The following is a 21,690-nucleotide window of genomic DNA, read 5'->3' on the forward strand; positions in this document are numbered from 1 at the left end:
TGGAGGGTATGCAGGTATGATAGTGTGTGTGTGTGTGGAAAGAATCGGGTTGCGGCCCGGTCCCCGTGAGGAAGTCATGCCATCCGCTGTGGGGGAGGGAACATGAAAAGATCTGTCATCGGAGTACCACTAACCCTTGTTGTTTGTTTGGAATGCTGTGATATCATATGGTTTACCAATATGATTTGTCACGGAATACTTCAAGGGCACCGATACTGCTGGATACACAACATAAATTTTACGAAATATTAAATTAATATTCATGGCTAGAGATCATTACAAGCGGTCGTCAAAATATTACATCCCGGCGCCGGCATTAAAAGCATTGGTGGTACAACGTATATGCAAGTTAAAAAGAGCCTGTTTTCTCGGTGGTCCTCTTAGTGTCGGTGCAACTTGGCCTTGATCTTGTCTCCGAGGCTCTTCTTCTCCTTCTCGGTGCCCTCGGCAGGGCTGTGGGTACGACCTTCACTGGCGTTATTACCTGGCTTGGCCGCAACAGCAGCCTTAGCTGCGGCATGGGCAGGGTCCTTCTCATCCAGGAGACCTAAACAATGTGTTAGTCAATTATAACAATGTTTCACGTCGATAGATCAATTGGGTGGGAAACTTACGATCTGCCTCACGGCCAGCGCCAGGCTTGGTCGCGTCAAAGTCACCCCCATCGGCTGCCAGGCCAGAAGTCTTTACGTACTGTTCCCCCGTACCTTCGCCGTGACTAACCTTTTGAGGTCCATCTTCTTCCTTCTCGTCGAGGCCTGAAGTCGAATCACCCTTGACAAGTCCACCTTGCGAAGAGTCTTTGGTCACTTTACCAGCGTCACCCCCGCGCTCCTTAGCAACGGTCTCCAAGGGTCTCGGGCCAGGCCCATCAAGCTTGTCGCCTCCGCTGGTGGGGCCGGACGCGGTGTTGTCAACGTCTTGGCCCTTGGCGGCCGCATCTGTGGCGGGGTCGGCTGGATGACGAATGTCCGTCTTTCCAGCGGCGCTATCGGCAGGAGGCGCGTCCTTGGGTGACTCATGCTTCAGCTCAGGCTTGCCAATGTTTTCCTTCTGTTTTGAGGCATCCTCCGTCACTTTCAGCCCAGACGAGGCGGTGGCTGTACTTGGAGTCGTAGTTGTGTTCAGTCCTGTGGTGGTGGTGGTAGGTTCCGTGGTTGTAGTTGCTCCTGTAGCCGGGGTAGAGGCCTGAGAACTTGCAATGTCTGCTTTCTTCTCCTTGGCTAAGGGGTCTTCTATTCCTCACGTTAGCGGGTTGTCTCAGGTACTAAGTAGTCCATGCTTGCAAAATGACATACCGATGTTGCCAGCGTCATAGGGTTCGCCTTGGTTGGTGTTCCCCTTCACACCGGAAACGGGCTCTTCGTTGGCTCCGTTTGTTCCCCAAATGGCTTTGGTCGCCGCGTTCGCCATGTTGTTGATAGTCTCCATGTTGGTCGATTTTAATATAGCCTGTTGTTGCTATGGTCTATTGCAGGTCGCTGAGTCTTACAGTGTTGAGTCTGGCTGTCTTGGTTGTAGTTGCTTGAGCACGAGGCGGTTGGTTGCAGTGTTCAATGGTTGGTTCTTGGTCAAGAAGGAAAGATGCATATGACGGGATGGGGATGCCAAAGAGACTTCTTATAAACGTAGCCAGCCTTAAACGGGGTCTGACGTCTTTGGCCTTGACTTCCCTCGCCTGCCTTGGATGCCAAAGAACGTACCTGAACAGCGGGGTGTGCACGAACTGAAGGGCTAGCTACGACAGGAAAGTTCCCGTCTAAGACCAGTGGTAACGGGGTGGTGTACACGTACCTTAGCTCTTTAGTGGGACGGGTGCGACGGCTCGCAATAGATGGAGATAGCTTGGCTTTGATTGTCCAACTTTACCTTACCTTTGCTGGGCTCGCCAGTGGCGGGTTTGTCTGCCAGCCAATTGTATGTGTAAGCAATGCGAGAGGGGACCGTCCAGGTGGAAGCGATCCTCCGCCCCAGCAGCCACGCCTTGCAGTTTTCTTATGCCATCCTTGCTCTTTGTTCCTACGGCACGTAAGAGACGAGAAAAAGGTGGCTTGGGCAAGGCCAAAGCAAGGCAAGGTGGGCAGGCAAGCATGCAGCTGGTACGCGAGGAAAAGCAAAGTTGCTCATCTTCCCAGTTGGATTGGACGTTGGCCGTCCAGCACGGAAGACTAGAACAGGTCACGTCAAAGCTGGCGCAAACGGACGAGTTGCGGTGGCTCCTAATGTGGCCACATGGAAGGTATCCAGCCAACGAACGGGCTGATGTTGGCGACCCGGTTCGTCATCTTGTCCATCATCCCGCCAAGATAACCCTGCATCTTGACGAAGGGGCAAGGGTGGGATCGGTCGATCACCGGCTGAGAAAGTGGGCGAGTCTGGGGGAAGCCGAGAGCTATGACGTTGTGCGTAGCTCAAGGTGCCTTGTGAGGGAAAGGCCGGACGAAGGAGCGGGAGGGAGGAGCTATCAAATAGAAATTACGTCACCGGGTTGGTCTGTCGTTTCTCAGGAGCAGTCTCGAACCCTCCCAGCTTGGTCTCGTCAGACTTGCAATACGGTACCCCCGCAGCAAGGATTCGAGGCCCAGGTTCTATTCTTCAAGCAATGTGTCACGGATTGGCACACCTTTGAATGAATCCATTGGCAGGAAATATGACAACGTGGTGCAGTTGTTGCGTGCACAACCCACTAACCCCCCAACTACCTATCCCCCATTATGTAGAACCCACAGGCTGCCCCGTGCTTCCTTAAGTTTGAGCTTGGCTGGCGACTTGTCCCTGGCAAAGCTCCCATTTCTATTTGCGAAACCGTGGTAGTGCTGTTTTGCCAGGGCACTAATGGCTTCAGACTCCTCGTCTCTCCTGCAAGCCAAGTCAGGATGCCCGGTAGCGAAAAGCCAAGATGCAAATGGATCGAGAGACGTTCAACGCTCCAGTTCCATTGGTATGCATGCGCCTGAGGACGGGAGGGGGGGGGTGAAACTCCACGTTTACAGTGCCGCCGCGTCGTGCACGTTCCCGTTCTCCCCAACAGCATATAATTCCATCAATGCCACACCTGTTTGTACGCACCAAGAGACACTGAGCAATAATATCTAGGTACCTCTCCGACGCTCTCAGGATAATATTTTCGGTCACGTGGGGTAATTTATTTTCCTCCCACGCGATGAGAAGCATGACCCTCAGCCAAGTCCATGATTGTGTGGCCGTCACTCTCCACAGTGCGGACAACGTCCTTGAGTGGAGTTGGACCTTTCATCGCTCAGGAATTACACTCGTGCAGTCATTCGTGTGAGCGACTGGCTCAAAACCTCTCTCCTAAACGGGTTAACTCGGGTGATGTAAGCTGCAGGCGGTCACGCTGACACTCTGCCGCACAATGTCCCGAACCGTACGCGTCTGTCTGTCGAGCACGCTACTATCAAATAGCACTACCATACCTGTAATCCTTATCTGGCTGTCTGTATATTTGTCCAAATCCCGCGTTTCGAGGTGATATCCCAAGTTAATGGACCGAGACTCGCTGGCTCAAGCTTGCTGTTGTGTGCGGTGATTGTGTACCTCGCTCTCTGCAACTGTTACGGGGCCGACCTCACAAATGCTTCTACTTCCCGCTCTCTCCGGTCTCTTCCTGTTGGCTGGAGCGGCGGTTGCCTTGGAGGAGCTATCGACTCCGTTCTCCAGAAGACGGCACCAACAACAGCAGGTCCTTACCTCTTCGGAGAAAGGCATGTCTTCCAATATTCGTTGATGGGATCTTGGAGTGGTCTAATAATACTTCCTCCCCGCAGATCTCCCATCTGGCTCCTTCCAGCATTTGCTTTCAAAACACGGCAAACACTCGCAGCAGCGTACTGCCGGGTTTGTCGCATTTGGCGACTCCTATAGCGCCGGCATCGGTACCGGTGTCGACGGGGTTGAAGTTGAATGTCGACTTGGATCCCACGCACACCCAGTCCTGATATCCGCCGACCTCGCCGCAAGCCAGGGACACAACGCTACGACATTTCAGTTCCTGTCGTGCACCGGATCGACTACTAGCAATGTGCTCTCGGGTGGCGAACGCAGCCAGGTTGACAGCTTTAATACGTCCATCAACGCTGACTTCGCCGTCCTTTCCATTGGAGGCAACGACCTCGGTTTCTTTCGGGTCATGAACGCGTGCATTTTTAGGTTCTATAGTTTTTATTCCGGTACCTGTGAGACAGCTCTCCAGTATGTAAGTGATCAGATCGAGGGCACCGATTTCGAACACCGGCTGGAGATGGTCATCATGCAAATATTGGACAGAGTCCAGTGGGAGAAGCGTCCGTGGTTTGTCATTACCGTCACTGGCTATGCCCGATTTTTCAACGTCGAGACCGAGGAATGCGACAACTGTACACTGGGAGTTTGGTGGCAAGGGCCGAAGCTCACGCGGGAAGTTCGTCAGAGAATGAACGACATGGTTTTGGCAGTCAACGGCAAGCTGAGACGGTCCATCGACACTGTCAACTCGAGGTTCACAACGCCCAAGGTTATTTTCGTCGACTACGACGCCAAGTTTGACGGCCATCGCTTCTGTGAGCCCAACGTAACGGAGCCAGCCTATGATAGGACCGAGACGTGGTTCTTCCTGGTCGGAGGGAAAGATAACAACCCAGACGTTACGGACCCAACGCCAGCCCCCAATGGCACGAATGTCGTTACCGAAGCTACACGTAGCCAAGCCCTGCCGCCGCGGTCGCCGCTCGTGGATCCGGATATCTGCCTAGACCCTGCCGAGAGGTCGGGAGACTGGGGTTCACTGGCCCTTTGCTACATGGCACGGGCCATACGGGCCGATCCTTTGTTACGGTTTGCTCGTGAGGATATCATGATACAAAATTCTATGTTCTATGTCCCGACATACTACGGGAAAACATTTCATCCGGTAAGCGTTTGATTTGAAGCCTAGCGTTTGATACTGAAACAAGACGTTGACAAGGCCACAGAGAAGCCTCGGTCACGAGGCAGTCAGGGACGAAATTTATAGGGCATGGTCCAGCCTGGGATAGTACACTACACTACTCCGTAGAGCTTGCGATAGCCGTTTACGGATTGTTGTGCAGTAGGGGAGGGTATGTTTGGCCCAGTAGGCCAGCTATTGGACATGCAGTATACTATCCTTCAAAACGTTAAACGCAGATTACGAAACAAACTAACTCTGGCCCAAGCCGACGCTGTGTACGGACAATCATTGCCGATCATCATGTCGCAACTACCCTTGTTTGGCCATCGTCCTCTTCATTCAAGGGGGGCAGTAGAATGGATGCAAGGTCACGTCTGCCACGCCGCACCTGTCGGGGAGATTTGGGATTTGCGATCGTGAGTTACACCGAAGTTCCGCTCACATGTTTTTGGTGAAACCGGGGGCCACATCTGCAGGGGAAGGTGGTAACGCGGTTGCCTTTCTATGGTAGGTGGGTGACACCTGTTCGGCGGGGTCGGCTTCTTGGCCCGGAGAAATTTTCGGTAAAGAGGGTTCGAGACAGGTGCTGTGTTGATTATGGACAGATGGGTAAGATGGATGTCAATACAGTAACAGCGAGAGGGCCAGGGACGGGTGGATGGAAGCAGGAGCAGCAGGCCGCACCAAGTTGGGAATAATTGGAGTTAATGGCGGTTGCAAAGTCCCAAAGGAGTACAGCCCTACGATCATCGTACCAGTTCACGTCAAGTCCGTTTGCCCCCTTGCCTTGCGGTGATGTCCTTTGGAATGTTCAGTGGGGGTTTCTTCACTCGGCTCTCTGTCTCTGCCACGGCCTCTGCTACCCGCCTCCTTGTGGTGATTGGGCCCCAATGCGTCGTTCATTTCTAAACCCTCCCAAGACTCGTCGTGTCTAATGGTTGGGGTCGCCCCTTCTCAGACTTGGAAACCCGTGGAGAGTCGGGTTCGGGGTGGCGAAGGGAAAGTCAAGTAGTGTAGGTGGTTTATGTAGCAGTCCATATGTGACATCTCACATGGGCCAAGTCACAGCTGATGATTGAGTTGAGTCACTGGCTACCCATGGCCATGTCAGTGTCTGTGGGACCGAACTTGGCATTGTCTGGGGTTTCTTGAGTGCGTTTAATGTGAACAAACGGATGCAGCGTAGCGGTGGCGGCAAATGATTTGCGGCGATTGCGACTCAATGGAGAAGACCCTTGGCTGGCACACTGGTCATAGTATTGGGGTAAAATGCTGAGTGGGGGTAAAATGCCGGACTGCCCGCCCAGATATTGTGCAGAGACATTGGAGAAAAGGAATGACAGCCTCAGCAATACATTGTAATCTTGCATTACCTGGCTTGGTTGACTGCACTGCCTACCCCTAGGTAGTTTATCTCAGCTGCGGAGCACATAGGCTTATAGTTAGTTGTGCAAGCCCTTTCATGATTAACGCGTGGGTACGGATACATTGGGGTGATCGGGGTGACGGGGAATTTTCGGTTGATTGATTGGGTTCGGGGCGATGGGCGATGGTCGATGGCCCCGGTGGCCGGAAGGGCGACCCCCTGGTCCAAGCCCTGGGCTGCGAGGGCGATGCCATCTAAAGATGCGGCCAAGCAAGAGGAGAGACCGAAGAGCGTACCCCGTCGACAGACACATTTTGTTTACGACGGAGCCTTCCGCAAGCCAAGGTACGTACACTCCACCACCAAATTACCTACCTTACCTTGTTGTGTTGCATGCCTGCATTTGCATGACGCACGCTGCGGTAGTCCGTCGATGTGGCACTGCCGCTGGCAATACTACACGCAGCGTTAGTACTCGGAACGCTGCCGCTATCCCAAAGCCCAGGTTGGAAATCTCAGCAACCCAGGGGGGGGAGGAACAATGGGACTTGGGCCATGGATCCCCCACTTTTCATCAGAGGGGGCTGCCCGGGCAGCACCGTGCAAGATGTACATAACATCATGTACCTACACCACTCAGTGGTGTTGGGACAGTGTTTGGTCCCGAAGCAGGGCATGCAGAGAATGGCCTACGAGCAGGCGGATAAATGAGCCTCGACGTCTGTGCGAAACGAAGGGGGCTAGTTCTACGTCTAGACCGACAGCATCTGGGCTGGCCATCAACAGGTGGTGCCAGTTTGGTGATTTCGATTAGAGTTGTCCTTCGTACCATTCGGGAAGGGTTTCTCGAATCCCGGTGACATGACATGACATGTTGAGAGTGGCTCCACGAAACAGAACTACGTAAATACACGGGGAATATTTCCTGCCATGTGCAGAGAGGCACGTTAGGCCGGTGCTGCCAGCTGTCACAGTTTCATTAGCAGATGGGCAACTTCTTCGCCATGATTGGGCTGTTTGGGGCAGCGCTAGGAACTTGCCGTTGACATGCATTCCCAGATGGTTTGGGGTACTTGTCATGTCCTCGATCCTCTCTACCCACCCAGCTGCAGCACAGCGTAGTGTGAACTGTGAGGGGGCATGGATGCTTCAGGGATTGGCAAAATCGAATTGGGTAGGGTCGTGCCCACGTTTGACACATTCGGACACACGTTAGCATGTGCCCTACATACTACAACCGTATGTAGGGCCGTGTCCCAGTGTCAGATGCAACGCCGCTACATGGTAGCTAACCCGTCCGAGATGCCATAGGATACCTGCCCGGTGTCTCCGCCCAGGCCCTGCTGGTCAATTCTCTTTTGCCAGGTGCATAAATTCCAAGTTCTTTGTCACAACGCCTTGTGTAGTCGAGTGCCGTTGCGAAAAGTCTCAAGTTGGAGCAAATGGAAGATAACTCTAGAGTGCCAGGATAGCAGCATGTTGGCGTTGATGTACCGCCTACGACGACCAAGCGGCGGCGCTGCTGTGTCTCAAAACAGATCGGCAACTTCGCCTGGCCTGACCTCTGGCTTGCTGGGGTACCGTGGTAGCCCAAGAACCCCTGTACGGCATAATATGGTATTGGATAAGGTCAGCTACTTGGCTGCCCCCAAACTATGTACATGCACCATGCACGAACCGAACCCAGAGACAGCAGCCATCGTCGAACACTGGGGCGGAATTCGATGACAGATCCCGCTGCACCTCCCGGAGCTTTCCCCAAGTCCGACCTGCGCCTGATGTGCATTGTGTGAGGTGGTTCTCAGTCCCAAGATCCCCCCATATTCTACTAGCCACTCCCATGACATGCCCGTCCTCTCGCTCTGCGCCGCCTTACCGTACTTGACTAGATTTATCTTAATTGCCACAGCACTGTTGTGCGTCAAGTCTGCTAAGGCAAGGCTTTAACGTATGCGTCTCCGATCTGGGGCTCCGGGTCACCTTGTCTTGCCTATTCGCATCTTTGCACGAGCATGCGTTCCTTGGTGCAATCAATCCATATACACATGTTCATGCCCTTCACCCTCTTTCCTGTCAATTCTCCTTCTCCGTATTTTGCATCTTCTTTTGGTCATCAGGTACCAGCTCAGCCAATGTATGTATGACCAGTCACCTATCCGGAACCAGACGTCCAAAGCCTAGAACCTCGACTCGTCCACTGTCCATCCGTCTTGTCTCACACTCATTTGACGACTCAGCTTTGTCCCACCCGGCCCTAGTGTCATTTAGGTCCGCGACGGGAGCTTCCACGTTCCCACGCCCGCGCCCCCTCTCACTCACTCACCTACTCTCCGTCATTTTTTGCTTTTCTTACTTCGTAGAGGCCCCGCGCAAGTGCTGTCTGTGGGAGACTGGGACAGCTCCCAAACCTGGGCTTGGCAAATATCCTCCGCACGCAACCCTCCCCCCTGGGACTATACTAAACTACCGGTTACACTCCCCCCAGAAGAGCTGTTGCGGATCCATTTTTCCACCGGTTTCCCTTCACGTCGTCGACTCGCATCTCACCCGTCTTCTCTCACATCTCAACCGGAGGACACACTCGGAGCATTTATTCGTCGGACCCTCTTGCCGCTATCCCCACGTTTTCTACCCCCGTCACCTTACCGCGGGGTCGAGCACTTATTTGGTCGTTGGATGGCATTGCGCCGCGTGTATTGCGACTCGTAATGGGCCAGACACCCCAACGCCCTAACGTACACCGGTAGCCGTGTCGGGGAGGCATCTTGGACACCACAGGAGATACAACAGGAAACAACACGGGAAAAAACTCATAAACAAGTCGTATCTGGTTTAAGATTTCTTGTTCAAGGGGTCTGGTCTTTCAAAGCCCTAACCTTAACGATGGTCTATTGCGGCAAGGCCTCTCAGGGCTGCCAAAACTGCCGAACTCGTCGCATCAAGGTGCGTACCGCTATAACCACCAGCTACTGCATGCTGTCTAGAATCAACTTGCGGCTTTTGCCCTCCACATGACAACTTTCTCTTTTGCCTTCTCTAACTGGCAGATGACTTGACTATGGCTGACAATGTCTTCTATAACAGTGCGATAAAGTAAAACCCGAATGCTCACAATGCGTCCGCGTGGGCAAGAAATGCCCTGGCTATCGAGATCAGCTCTCCCTCATGTTCCGAGATGAAAGCACAAAGGTCATCAAGAAAGCACATGCCCAGTGGGGAGTCTCTGAAGGCCTTGATAATGTTACTGTCCGACCCTCCGCGTCAACCGCTCCGTCCCCACCCGCTTCTTCTCCAGCTTATAGCCGAAAGAGCACGCCAAACAGCACAAGAACCACGTCACGGACGGATGCTGCGACCGCATCATCGCCGACCTCAAGCTCCGCATCTTTTGTCGCCTCTCCTTCGCCATCGTATGACTCAACTGTTTCGGCATCGCCGGTAGCGCTTCCCGTCGTCAAGCAAGAACGCCAGCGCTCAACAAGCCCTCCAACTCTGCACATTGGTCCAACCCTGGAGGAGCAAGGCCTACAATTCTACGTCAACCGGTATCTGCTGGGACACCCGGATGAACCCAAGTCTGGTCAAGACCTAGCCACTGAGGCTTGGATCTGGCATCCGGCATTGCAAGATGTCATGTGTGCTGTAGGACTTGCTGGTCTGCACAACCTAACCGGCAACCACGAAATGATGGCCACCGCACGTGAGAAGTACGGTTCGGCACTTCGACAAACCGGAAAGCTGATTCGACCTCCTCACACTCCTAGCATGGATGTCACGATGAGGGCTGTGGTGGCGCTCGCCATGTTCGAGGTCGGTTGCCAACTCTCCATGATCCACACGCTGCCACGTATAGTAGCTGTCATGTTTTACGAGCTAACTTAAGCCATCGATTATGTAGGTTGTGAAGGGGACTCACCACTCAACTGGCACTGTCCACGCCCACGTTATGGGCGGGGCCGCGTTAATGAGGAGCTGGTGCCCGATGCCAAGTGTGCCTTTTGCGGGGCTCAGAGGATTATTGCAGCTATGCTATTCATTGGTAAGTTCAACCTGTCGTCCCGAGGGGCCCTGCGGACCCAGCTCATTCTGTAGTTTATTCCTCTCCACATTGCTGGCATGCCTATGCCTCCGGACTTTTACGACTGGGTTTCATTCGGGACACAGCTCCAGCTCCCTAACGACAGACCTTCAACCGATCTTGCAGTCCTGATTGCTCAGTTTGTTGAAATATCGTCTGTGATTCACAACCATGTCATCAGCGACGGAAAGCCAAAAACAGCCAACATACTTCAACAGCTTTTGGATCTCGATTCTGACTTGGCGTCATGGGAAGCTAGACTGGAAGGCGAGTGGACATACCGCATCGTTCACGCAACACACCTCCCGCGGAAAGCGTTGTTCGAGGGCGAATACCATAAATACCACGACGTTTGGACCGCTCGTATCTGGAACTACTACCGATGGGCACGGATTTTGGTCAACCAGAATCTGCTGGATTTGACAAACAAGAACCCTGTTTCCAGTCTGTCGCTAGTATCCGCAACCATGCGCGAGGCCTCCCTCGAGATAATTCGAGGGCTGGCGAGAGATACACTTGTGAGCGCCCCGACACATTGGAGACATCCAGCCCTGGATGAAATGGCGCAAATTTCAGTGGAAAGCCCCGGAGGCGGAGGAGCCGGATCAGCAGGACTGCCGGCATTACTGTTCCAGCTGAAAGTAGCGGGCTGCGCTCCTGGGGTACCCAGGGAGTATTGGGAGTGGTCTTTGGCAGTTATCCAGACGATTTGGGGTGACATGGGCATGCTACATGCGCGATCGATGATGGAAGCTATGCGAGCGCACGAAGACGTGGTTTTTAGGACCGGCGCAGCAGGAATCCTGGCAGACGACTGGTGAATGTTAGGATCAATTGGGGCTGGCGCTATCGGACAGCAAGCTTGGGATCGGTTCTGACAAATACATCATGGGCGGAGACCTGGTGACCTGGAGCTCCAGCTAGGATTTGACCGGGTGATACCATTGATATCAGTGTTTTGTAAATGTATCAAAATTAGGCAGGCTGGAGCATCTTTTTGGAAGAGGCATTTTTGTAAGGTAACATGAACGATACCCAAAACGACGACCTTGACAGGTTTACGCACATAATACTTCTAGCAACGGCTGATCAGTGGCTGCATGGTGATGTGTGTCGAAAATGTAGTAAAAATGCATCCTTGGAAATAAAAGTAGCTCCTCAGAGGCTATCTAGTGGGCAAGCTGTTGAGTTTGTTGATTGATGGTAGCTAATTGAGATGTTCGAGAGCTACATCTGATATTGGAACAGTGCTCAGTATGAGTAAGTGTTGGTACCAACACTGTACACTTGGCAGATGGACCAATGGTACCCGGTCTGTGGGGACTACTGGCTCTGACGCGTGACAATGACCACGGTCCTGCACCTACCAGACCAAGTCAACAGGCGACGACACTCGACGGCTACGCTCGACCAGGGCTCGGCGCATCGCAAATTACCGTTAGCCATCGCCAACCTTCACTGCGCCTGATGCTATATTACAGTCGAGGCACTCTCTTGCTGCCATGAAGTGACGATTCAGGCCTGAACCTATCGCCGGACTTCGACACCTCGTGTGGTCACTGTCATCGAGACGGCCCATCACCACCCACATCACCCTTGAAAGACCCCTCCATCGCGACCGCATCACATTCGACCTCAACCACGATATCACAACACCTCGCTGGAAATAAAGCGCTGTAAACACTATGGCGGCCGTTTCAGATTCCAAAAAGAGTATTGCGCCCCCACAAATCACGCATGCAGCTTGTTCAGGTACTAATCCGCGGGTGCGTATCCAGACGACGAGCAGACGATCAAGGTCGCATCGAAAAAGGACACCAAGGACCGGCCCAATGGCCCAATAAAGCTCAGGAAGCCTGCGCCAAAGTATAACAAGCCTGGAAATTGGAGAGAGGGGAGCGTAATCGATGGTAAATCTCCCACCGGCAGCTCGCGATATCAATAGGGCCCGTGAACTGACCAATTTCCTGTTTATCTAGACGAGAAGAAATCAAAGAAGGACGACTCTGCATCTATCTCTGTCGCTTCACCCGGCCCGGTAGTCAACCCTCTCGATGATAGCGTGCGCGAAGCCTTTGCGACCGGTCGCCCGCTCGAAGACACCCCCGACCTGCAACAATGCAAACATTGCAAGAAGAGCATTCTCAAGACTGCTGCCAAGGCCCATATTGCACAATGTCTCAAATTAAAGAAAGAAAAGGCTCAGCGCAAGAAAGAGGCGAGGGAAGCCCGCGAACGAGCCAAGGAGGCTGCGCGAGAAGAGGAAGCCAGAAAAGCAGACGAGGATGCTGATGGAAAAGGTGACGATGATAGCGACGGCGACGACGATGCGCCCGACGGCAAGAAGAACACTGGCAGCAAGACTACAAAGAAGGCCGCGGGCAAGAAGACTGATGGGGACACTGGCAAAGGTAAGAAGCGCAAGGCAGACGGTGATGCGGAAAAGGGGCCAAAACAGAAGAAGAAGAAGGAAGAGCCAAAGCCAAAGGCTCCCAAACCGAAAGGTACGAACTGTATGTTACCCAGGAAGCTCGGCCGTATACTAACTGAGGCGCAGGCCCTGTGGATGTCGAGCGACAGTGTGGTGTTCTATTGCCCAACGGCCAGCCGTGCGCAAGATCCCTTACATGCAAGAGCCATAGCATGGGTGCGAAGCGCGCCGTAGCTGGTCGATCTCTACCCTACGATATGCTTCTGGCAGCGTACCAAAAGAAGAACCAGGCGAAACAGCAGAGTACGTGAAATGAAGTGGTGCCGTAAAGCGCGTTTAGGTTGCTAATATTACTTCCGCAGAGGCTGCTCTCGATGCAAACGCGCCACTGGAAGATGAAGATGAAGCCAACGCCGGACCGGTGGACTCAGACGAAGAGACGGCGGCTGTCATGAGCGCGCTGGCGCATTGGAACCCGCAGCCCGTGGTCCCGCAGCCCATGCTCAACCCGATAAAGAGGCAGTACCAACTGGCACGTCTCCATGAGCAGTTGCAGATGGCGACGAACGGCGGCCGAACCAATATTTTTCAAGTCACTGGCTTCGGCGCGCAGAAATTGCCCCTCGGTCATCCTGGACTTATGGACACGGAAGACGCACCGGGAGAGCCTGACACGGCCGACTTAAACTTTGGAGGTATTCGTAGGTCCTCGAGCTTCAGCATGCAAGGCCAGCCACAGCGGAGGCCATCCGTAACAAGCAGGGCATAAAACGGCGGATACGTGGCCATAATAAAAATATAGGCCAGCTCATGTGTTGTCTGAGTATTGCCATAAGGGGATTGTCGGGTTCGCGTCATGGGATTGGATCTTGTATTCGTGCATTTTTAACGAAAGGGGCGGAAGGCGTCGGGGTTTTGGTGGGATACCAACTGATTGCGACTGGAAATACGGCTCTATAGCAGCGGCGTTTGGCGATTCTTTGGCGATTCAACGTCCAAGGCTCGGGCACCACGTGTGAGTAAACTGAACGTGTATTGTAAAGGTGGTTTCGGATGTAGACGCAAGGAATGGTAGTTCGAGACCATACATATAGGGGTTGATCCAAGAGATTGTTCATATTGAAGAAAAAAACACGGTAAATTGTTTTGTCTTTAAGGGGCTCTTTCCAAAGTCAGTAAGTTTGGCCAAACATCATAGATAAGCTACTTGCTTCAATCATGTTGAATCGGCCTGGTGTATCCAAAACGGAAGACGAGCTGGATATGAAGCTTTGGTGATGGTTGGTGGGTCTTCACCAAGCTAAGGCAAAGGCAGCTTGCATTCCCAACCCGGACTTGCGCCGCTTGCAGTCCACGTACCGATGACGTCGTGGCTTTTTACCCCGGATTTTTAGGTCAACCACTACCCACTACCTGGCAGCTGATTAGACCGCTGTGTTGCTCGTCCATCCTTCGTTCACAATAGGAGCAAATAACCAAGTTCTCTCGTATTGTGGTCGTGTTGTGGCTCTTGCAACTTGCATGTTCCCAAGTCGTCCCTTGCAGCACGTCGCATCGCATACAAAGCGTACAGTTCCTCACTCGAGAGTGCAAATACGGGTTGCACCATCGGCACGTCAACTTCATATCAACAACGCATCCTTTGCCTATCTCGATTTCGTCTTCCACTGCTTTCCCACCTCGAGCGGCGTCTGGTTATCGCGATTTCTTTTCCGTCGGGCTCGTTTGGCGTTAGAATTTTCTAACCGCATATTTACATGCCACATCCTCTTTGGGGGGTTTGCTAACTGTCGTCGCCATGCCGCCCACCGGCGCCCTCGAAGCACTCGGCCATGCTCTTGCTGGCGCCACCGGGACGGCTCTCTCGACAACTGCCGTCTACCCTCTGGATCTCGTTACAACGCGCCTCAAGGTCCAGCGCCAGCTGAGAAGGGACGACGCCATATCCGAAAAGGAGCAGTATCGAGGCGTCTTCCAAGCGCTCAAAGCTATTGCAGTACAAGAAGGCGGCGTACCAGCGCTCTATACAGGCCTTGCCCAGGATATTATCAAGTCCATCGCGGATTCATTCCTTTTCTTCCTGTTCTACCAATACTTCCGGGATGCCCGCCGCCGTTCTCGCGGTAGGAGGCTGCCGGCCCTGGACGAGCTAGTTGTCGGCGCGTTGGCCGGTGCCTGTGCGAGGGCCTGCACGACACCCATTGCCAACGTGGTCACCAGGAAGCAGACATCGGCCATGATTGAAGGCAATGACGGTGCTGAGAGTCTGTCCCTTTGGAAAACCTTGGCGTATATTCGCGCCGAGAACGGCGTGGTTGGGCTTTGGGCCGGGTATTCTGCGTCGTTGCTTCTTACGATTAACCCTAGCATAACGTTCTTTTTGAGTGAAAAATTGGGGAAAATTTTTCTGCCAGACTCGGACGAAGCCTCACATAACACGCATATGACGTTCCTGCTCGCCGCCGCGAGCAAGGCCATTGCTACCATCATCAGCTATCCCTTGCAAACCGCCAAAGCTAGACTACAAATACAGGGCTCTGGCAATACTTCGCCGCAAAGTAGTACCGACAGTAAGGGGATATCTTCTGGCGAGGAAGGATCGAGCAAGGGCACCCAAAGCCCTGATCATACAGATGGAAGAAGTGGGGCGCTGAGTAGACTCAAGGAGATAGCCGACAACAGCGTACTCGCCATCGTACTGTCCATTGCGAGGACAGAGGGGATAGCAGCACTGTACGGTGGTCTCCAGGGCGAAGTCCTCAAGAGCTTCTTCAGCCACGGACTGACAATGGCGTCCAAGGGGATTATCCACAAATTCGTCATTCGCCTCGGTATTCTGCTGCTGTCCTTATCACAGGGACAGTCGCGTAGGGTCAGGTTGCAGCGCCTCCGACAGGTGTTCCTTAGATTACGCTGACGGACTCGTTTGCAAATGAGTCTATCGTTGACAAAATTGGCCAGTAAGGCATCGATGAATTTTGTCCAATAATACCTCTTGGTCACGAATGGGATCGTTTGATTGAACCGCAACCTTCGAATTCCGTCCTCGTCTGATAGCCGGGCCATGGTGTGCATCTCAAAAATATTGCGAAGACTAGCACTGAAAAGCAACTCCGCTTTTCTCGACCTTGCTTGCTCCTCGCGCGGAGAATCCCGTGCCCTCAGATCTGAGCTCGATCAGCCCAGCAAACTCTTGTTTGCGCTGCTTCTGCTTGCCATTCAACCGGTCAGCTGTGAGCCGGGCATCACAAACGTAGCAAGCGTTCTCCTGCTGCGAAGCGTCACCGCCCTTTACAGGAGCCATGAACTTGACGGCGCAGCTTCGACAGATCACATGACCACACTTTTCGGCTAGAAGGGGCTGCGAAGCATTGCCGAGGGTTTTCATGCAAGAGGGGCAGATTCGTCTATTGCTGTTTGTCTTGGGGTCGAGCTCTTCTTTGAAATTGAGCGGGGTCAAGCTTTTGAGTGAATATGGATGCTGGGACCCATCTGGCGAAGCAGGGCAGAGGGGTGTGAGCTTGGTCTTTGGGGGAACACCTCCTCCCATCTTGCGGGCTGAATCGGCGTCGGGCGTCTGTGACGGTGTCCAGAAAGATGGCAACTTTTCTTTTGATGCCTGGAGGGGGTTAGAACAGTCATGAGCAAAGAGTTTAAACCATATCATATTGAAACGTACTTTTTCTTCCTCGATCGATTTTTTGGCCTTTGTTCGATCTTCCTTGGCAATTCTCTCCAGCTCGTCCTGGTCCAATATGAACTTTCTCTTGGAGCCCTGATTCATCGCAGACGGATTGGCATCCGTTGCTGCCATTACCGATTCATTCGCTGCTGGGCCGGGCGATGACAATACGGTCGCGGATGTTGAGTGATTCAGACCCGCTTGTATTTTTTCAAATTCCTTTATGGCGCGTTCTTGAGCTTCAGCATCCTGACGAGCCTGGGCATCCAATATCTCTTGCTCGACCTTCTCTCGCGCCCGCTCCACGCGCTTGATCTCCTTCTTCTGCGCAAGGAGGTTAGATATTGCGCACTCTCGGCAAAATATGTCGCCATGGCTGCAAGATACGGGGTCCCTGGCAATCTCGAGGCAGAGGTAGCAAGAGCCGAAGGGGAGAAAAGAGTCCCGAGACAATCGAGCAGAGGTCGAGGCCCATGCGGCCTTGGCCATTTCACGCTCATAAGATGTGAAGACACTGCGAGACGTGTTTCGTTTGCCTAGGAATTGTCAGTATGATCGGTTTACATCGGGCTTCAGGGTAAGATTGAGCATACTGTGCGCCATGATTGCTATTTCTCAGGTAATTGATATTGCCTCTGGAGCGTTTCTTTTTAAATGACTGGCTCCCGAAGTAAAAACTTCTGGTGATCTTTTCGCCTATTGATTCGCCGTGCTGTGTATATTTTGAACACCTGGTTTGACGGATTTGTAAATCCAACCATATGAGATGCATGAAGTTGATGTAAAAGTCTGGGACGAGATTGTGCAGTGAAGCTGAGGAACCTCACGCTTGAGACAAAGTGGAAAGAGACACGAGCATGACAGGGGTATGGTAGGTACCCGCAGTGGATATGCATCTATTAAGCTCAATTGCCCTCTTAGCGAAATAGTTGCTGTAGAGCGATCCACCCGTTTGTTGAGCCCCAGAGCTTTTTTCAGTCAAGCCTTGAATTTGTTTCCATTGACAGACTCTTCTGGAGTGTCAATGGCCCTCTCCTATCTTCTCATCACTGCTCGCACACAGCGCTTTAATTGATACCTTTGGGTCTTTTTGGTGACTGCATTTCGTTCTTGTCCCGAAGTGGTGGACTTGGCGACGTGGTTGGTCACGCCAGTCGCCTTGCCTCTTACTCTTGGGCATATTCCTCCCTTTCGGTCATTTTATCAATTTGCGCTACAGAATATCGAATAGCGTCTCTGAGCTGCACACGACAAACATGACGGCCACAGAGGAGCAGCCGACTCAGCCGAGTCTACCATGGCGAATTGCATCGGCGGCCATCATGGGCCTTACCGGTGCCATCTCTAGAGCCTTTGTGCATGGCCTTAACAATGTTCAAACCGAAGGGCTCCCTCAGTTTCTGGAGCTTTTGGACAAGCGTCGAGCTGAGCCTCCAGAACGTGGTCTCATTACTGGTAATACTGCCGATTCATGCCGTATGAATAAGAAACATAAATAACTGACTGCTTGTTTCCCGAATGCAGTCTCAAATCACATTAGCGTGTGAGTTTCTTATATCTCGTCTTGTCGCGAATGCGTCAAGCTGACGCATCTGGGAATCACAGCTTAGACGACCCCCTAATATGGGGTGTATTACCGCTCAAGTACAATTCAAACCCCGTGAGCAGTCGGTGGGGCCTAGGCGCCCATGATATTTGCTTCAAGAACAGGTTTTTAGTCTCCCTCGCAACTACGAAAATCTGACGAATCTCACTGATACCGTCCCAGCCTTTTTACGTCCTTCTTCGGTCTTGGCCAAGTATTGCCGACTTACCGTTTGCTTCACTCACCCTACGGCGGCCTTTTCCAATCGACGATGACTCAGGCAATCCGTATTCTCTCGGGTCCTGGAACTGTGTTTCCCCTCAGCACGACCTTTAACGCTGGTAAAAATGAGACGTTTGCCTCACCCGCATTCTATAGGAGCAACCACAACGCGTGGGTCCACATTTTCCCAGAGGGATGTGTGCATCAACATCCCGAGCGCACTTTGAGGTACTTCAAATGGGGGGTTTCACGGCTGATTCTCGAATCCGATCCTGCTCCTCAGCTTGTTCCCATCTTCATCGACGGTTACCAAGACGTCATGCCCGAGAACAGACAGTGGCCGCGATGGGCACCGCGCATCGGTGCCAAAATTCGTGTCATTTACGGCGAAGCTCTGGAAGTGGGCGATGCGTTCAGAGAACAACGGTCAAAATGGAAACGCATAGTACAGAAGGAGGAGGAGGCCCTCGGCAAGACATTAAGTGTTGGCGAAGTCCCCGAATCCCTCAAGTACCACCCTGAGGCTATCCAGTTGCGGATAGAAGTCGCCAAGACCGTCAGGGACATGGTCCAGAAATTGAGGCTCCGGGCTGGCTATCCTCGCGACGATCCGGCATATGCTCTCGCTGAAACCTGGGAACGTGAACCCAAAAAGAAACAGTTTAAAAGTCCCGTGGACGGCAGTTTCGTGCATAAGGAATGATAATGAGTTGTCTCTCATCTGAACATTCTTGTCAGATGGCGCCTTATAGAGAGCGCCACGTGTATAATCTCTACATCTTGTAAAAAAATAAACTAAAAGGGACAGATAGAGGCAGAGTATCGATATTGACATGCGTTCATTATTACTTCATTGCGCTGGTTGTGATTATTACAGCCGTCTTTCATTTCCGCACATGATTCGAATAACGCCTACGATTTCCAGGAACTCCCAGAATGCCCCCTTGCCAAACCTATTCTACGGACAACTCCCTATTCCTCATATGAAGTTGTTACTCCTCGCTGTTGACCTGGAGGATGCACCACTATACCCCTATCCGCTGCATAATACCAGAAACCACGAATATGTGAAAGCTAAGTAACACGTCAAACGAAATTCTCTTCAAGAATCAGTATGTCTCATATGACCCCTGTCCTGGGTAGGCTCTAGCCTGGGCTTGTAAAGCTTGTTGTTGATGCTGCTGCATGACAATATCGTTGAACCAAGGATGCTTGAGTGCTTCATGAGCGCTAATGCGTAGTTCAGGGCGTAATTGCAGCATTCGTTGGAGTAGGTCGATGCCTGTAGGATCAATCTGTGGAAGGATCTGGCGAAGGTCCTGGGTCGCGTACATCTGGAAAGTAGGCTTGTACTCGGGGAATTGGGTGATACCAGTCCAGGTACGCTCGGTTGGAGTTCCCATGATACGGAAAATCCTAACGATTTGGTCTTCGTTTGTTGTGCCAGGGAACAAAGGCCTGCCGGTATACATCTCCGCCATGATGCAGCCGGCAGACCATATGTCAATGCTTGTGTTGTACGTCCTGCTACCCAAGAGAACATCGGGGGCACGATACCACAGTGTCACCACCTCGTTGGAGAAAGTGTTCACGGGGATACCGAAGGCGCGGGCCAGGCCGAAGTCTCCGAGCTTGAGCTGGCCCTTGCCATTGATTAAGAGGTTCTGCGGCTTCAGATCTCGGTGCAGAACTCTGTTCTGGTGGCAGAAATCGATGCCTCTCAAGAGTTGGTACATGAACGACTTGATCTGTTGAGGCTTCAAGGCGCCTCTGTCGCCGTGGGTGTCCATATACTTCTTGAGGTCGCCGTCCATATATTCAAACACCAGCATCAACTTGTTCTCGGTGTGGATAACATCGTGGAGGGCGACAATGTTTTCGTGCTTGAGTTCTTTCATAAGGGAGATCTCTCGAATCGCGGTTGATGGCGTACCCTCTTCCGAGTCCAGGTGGATTTCCTTCAGTGCGACAAGCTCTCCCGTCTGTCGATTACGGCCCTTGAAGACCTGTGGACGAGCAGTCAGTCTGTGTACAGCAGGTTGGTGAAGGGAAGAGTACGTACAGTTGCATATGTGCCCTCACCGAGCTTCTCGAGCTGTTGGAATGAGCTTGGGTGTCTCTTGCCGTCCATGACCACTAGCGAGAATTTCGGACGTGTTGGAAGAGGAAGTATCGACGGTCGTCTTGGGCTATCCTGTGGCAAGATAGAATGCCGAAATTCGTGTTGGAAGTCGCAGTGATACCGTGAAGGAGATTATCGACTAGAAGAGTCGTGGCGAGTAATCGTGTGTCTTCAAAGAGCACCAGTTTGTTGGGGGGCGCTGCGTTGAAGCTGGACGGAAGCCGGAGCGCGACTTGTTATGAAAGTGGCCAGAACAAATCAATTCTTCTCGTGCCCGTCAGCTTATCGTATGGTTGGTTATACGGGCGTATGCGAACAACGCAAGTGATAAACCCGATATCCAGCGTTGTTGGACACAATAGAGGCAAAGTGGTGCGGTGCGGATGCGGCGTGGTTAGGTCGCAGTCAGTCAGTTTGTCGATTCGGTTGACGAGTTGACCAGTGCCGAGAGTAAAGTACGAAATAATAATTAAGGTAACTGATGTATCTTCTCCCTAACCAAGTGGGGCGTGATACCTTGTCAAATGGGGGCTAGCACTGGTGAGTCAGCTTAAGAAGAAAAACATAACGGAAAAGTCGACGAAGGAGGGGGGCAGCCACTGTCAAGATGGGGCTCTTTGAACCCAGCTTCTCCAGCAGCAAGGCCTCCGGGGGGCAGGCACAGTGTGAGATCCCCATCATGACAGAGACGGAGTTGGCATGGACGCCCAGTAACAGGACATGCTGAGGCGGCCTGGGCGGGATCTTCCAAACTCCCCCTCCCCAAATATCCACACACACCCCGCACTAGTACGAATATGGTCACACGCTGCTTCCACTGGACCTCTTATCACCTCATCTAGGAACCTTATCGCTTGCCCCCCCTTCTCATCCGTTGCCTCCAACGCCAACACCACCATCTTGGCCTGGCCTCGCTCACATCAACGCCCAAACATAGTAGTTCGTCCGTTCCATTATTTTGATATCACGCCCACGTGAAGCGCTTCCGAATCGCAAGCTTCGAACAAATTCAACTTGCTGCGAACTTATGCTACCCTCGCTTCGATATGCGACCTCTACCTGGCAGCAACGCATTCCCTGGGAACGCTTCCTCGAGTGATGGCGCCACCGAATGCTTTGCTTCCCAATCTACCGCTCCTCAGATGTCGTTCATCCTCGCCGAAGAATCCACTCTAGAAGCGTCTTTGCCGTCACAATGCCCCCCTTCTATCCGAGCGCGCGATCAACGGAAGCATATCGCTCACACCATGCTTGGCGATGGACCTGCCCCGAGTCGT

At 52.6% G+C, this 21,690-nt stretch overlaps 8 protein-coding genes across 8 annotated transcripts; 5 read left to right on the plus strand and 3 right to left on the minus strand.

Moving 5' to 3' along the window:
• Nucleotides 1–380: 380 nt before the first annotated feature.
• EsH8_IV_000637 (uncharacterized protein) lies at nt 381–1,431 on the minus strand (the record flags this gene model as incomplete). Its single annotated transcript, XM_083265527.1, has 3 exons — nt 381–547; nt 615–1,235; nt 1,299–1,431. The coding sequence occupies 3 exons, from the start codon at nt 1,429–1,431 to the stop codon at nt 381–383; spliced, it is 921 nt and encodes a 306-aa protein (XP_083124422.1).
• A 1,945-nt stretch (nt 1,432–3,376) lies between these two features.
• EsH8_IV_000638 (SGNH/GDSL hydrolase family protein) lies at nt 3,377–5,033 on the plus strand (the record flags this gene model as incomplete). Its single annotated transcript, XM_083265528.1, has 3 exons — nt 3,377–3,398; nt 3,789–4,909; nt 4,971–5,033. The coding sequence occupies 3 exons, from the start codon at nt 3,377–3,379 to the stop codon at nt 5,031–5,033; spliced, it is 1,206 nt and encodes a 401-aa protein (XP_083124423.1).
• A 4,143-nt stretch (nt 5,034–9,176) lies between these two features.
• On the plus strand, nt 9,177–11,192 carry EsH8_IV_000639 (uncharacterized protein; the record flags this gene model as incomplete). The annotated part of the gene is made up of 4 exons (XM_083265529.1): nt 9,177–9,236; nt 9,378–10,103; nt 10,192–10,332; nt 10,386–11,192. 4 exons carry the CDS (start codon nt 9,177–9,179, stop codon nt 11,190–11,192), a joined length of 1,734 nt encoding a protein of 577 aa, XP_083124424.1.
• An 864-nt stretch (nt 11,193–12,056) lies between these two features.
• On the plus strand, nt 12,057–13,571 carry EsH8_IV_000640 (deubiquitination module subunit SGF73; the record flags this gene model as incomplete). The annotated part of the gene is made up of 5 exons (XM_083265530.1): nt 12,057–12,084; nt 12,150–12,281; nt 12,351–12,875; nt 12,929–13,105; nt 13,165–13,571. 5 exons carry the CDS (start codon nt 12,057–12,059, stop codon nt 13,569–13,571), a joined length of 1,269 nt encoding a protein of 422 aa, XP_083124425.1.
• Nucleotides 13,572–14,600: 1,029 nt separating this feature from the next.
• EsH8_IV_000641 (mitochondrial carrier domain-containing protein) lies at nt 14,601–15,719 on the plus strand (the record flags this gene model as incomplete). Its single annotated transcript, XM_083265531.1, has 1 exon — nt 14,601–15,719. One exon carries the CDS (start codon nt 14,601–14,603, stop codon nt 15,717–15,719), a length of 1,119 nt encoding a protein of 372 aa, XP_083124426.1.
• Nucleotides 15,720–15,896: 177 nt separating this feature from the next.
• Nucleotides 15,897–17,087, minus strand: EsH8_IV_000642 (uncharacterized protein; the record flags this gene model as incomplete). The annotated part of the gene is made up of 3 exons (XM_083265532.1): nt 15,897–16,421; nt 16,482–17,020; nt 17,078–17,087. The coding sequence occupies 3 exons, from the start codon at nt 17,085–17,087 to the stop codon at nt 15,897–15,899; spliced, it is 1,074 nt and encodes a 357-aa protein (XP_083124427.1).
• Nucleotides 17,088–17,740: 653 nt separating this feature from the next.
• Nucleotides 17,741–18,994, plus strand: EsH8_IV_000643 (lysophosphatidylcholine acyltransferase; the record flags this gene model as incomplete). The annotated part of the gene is made up of 4 exons (XM_083265533.1): nt 17,741–17,939; nt 18,009–18,027; nt 18,090–18,194; nt 18,253–18,994. 4 exons carry the CDS (start codon nt 17,741–17,743, stop codon nt 18,992–18,994), a joined length of 1,065 nt encoding a protein of 354 aa, XP_083124428.1.
• Nucleotides 18,995–19,400: 406 nt separating this feature from the next.
• Nucleotides 19,401–20,422, minus strand: EsH8_IV_000644 (cyclin-dependent serine/threonine-protein kinase PHO85; the record flags this gene model as incomplete). The annotated part of the gene is made up of 2 exons (XM_083265534.1): nt 19,401–20,297; nt 20,354–20,422. The coding sequence occupies 2 exons, from the start codon at nt 20,420–20,422 to the stop codon at nt 19,401–19,403; spliced, it is 966 nt and encodes a 321-aa protein (XP_083124429.1).
• Between the last annotated feature and the right edge of the window lie 1,268 nt (nt 20,423–21,690).

The sequence above is a fragment of the Colletotrichum jinshuiense genome, chromosome 4 (genome assembly GCF_051148585.1).
Source record: "Colletotrichum jinshuiense chromosome 4, complete sequence".
NCBI lineage: Eukaryota > Fungi > Ascomycota > Sordariomycetes > Glomerellales > Glomerellaceae > Colletotrichum > Colletotrichum jinshuiense.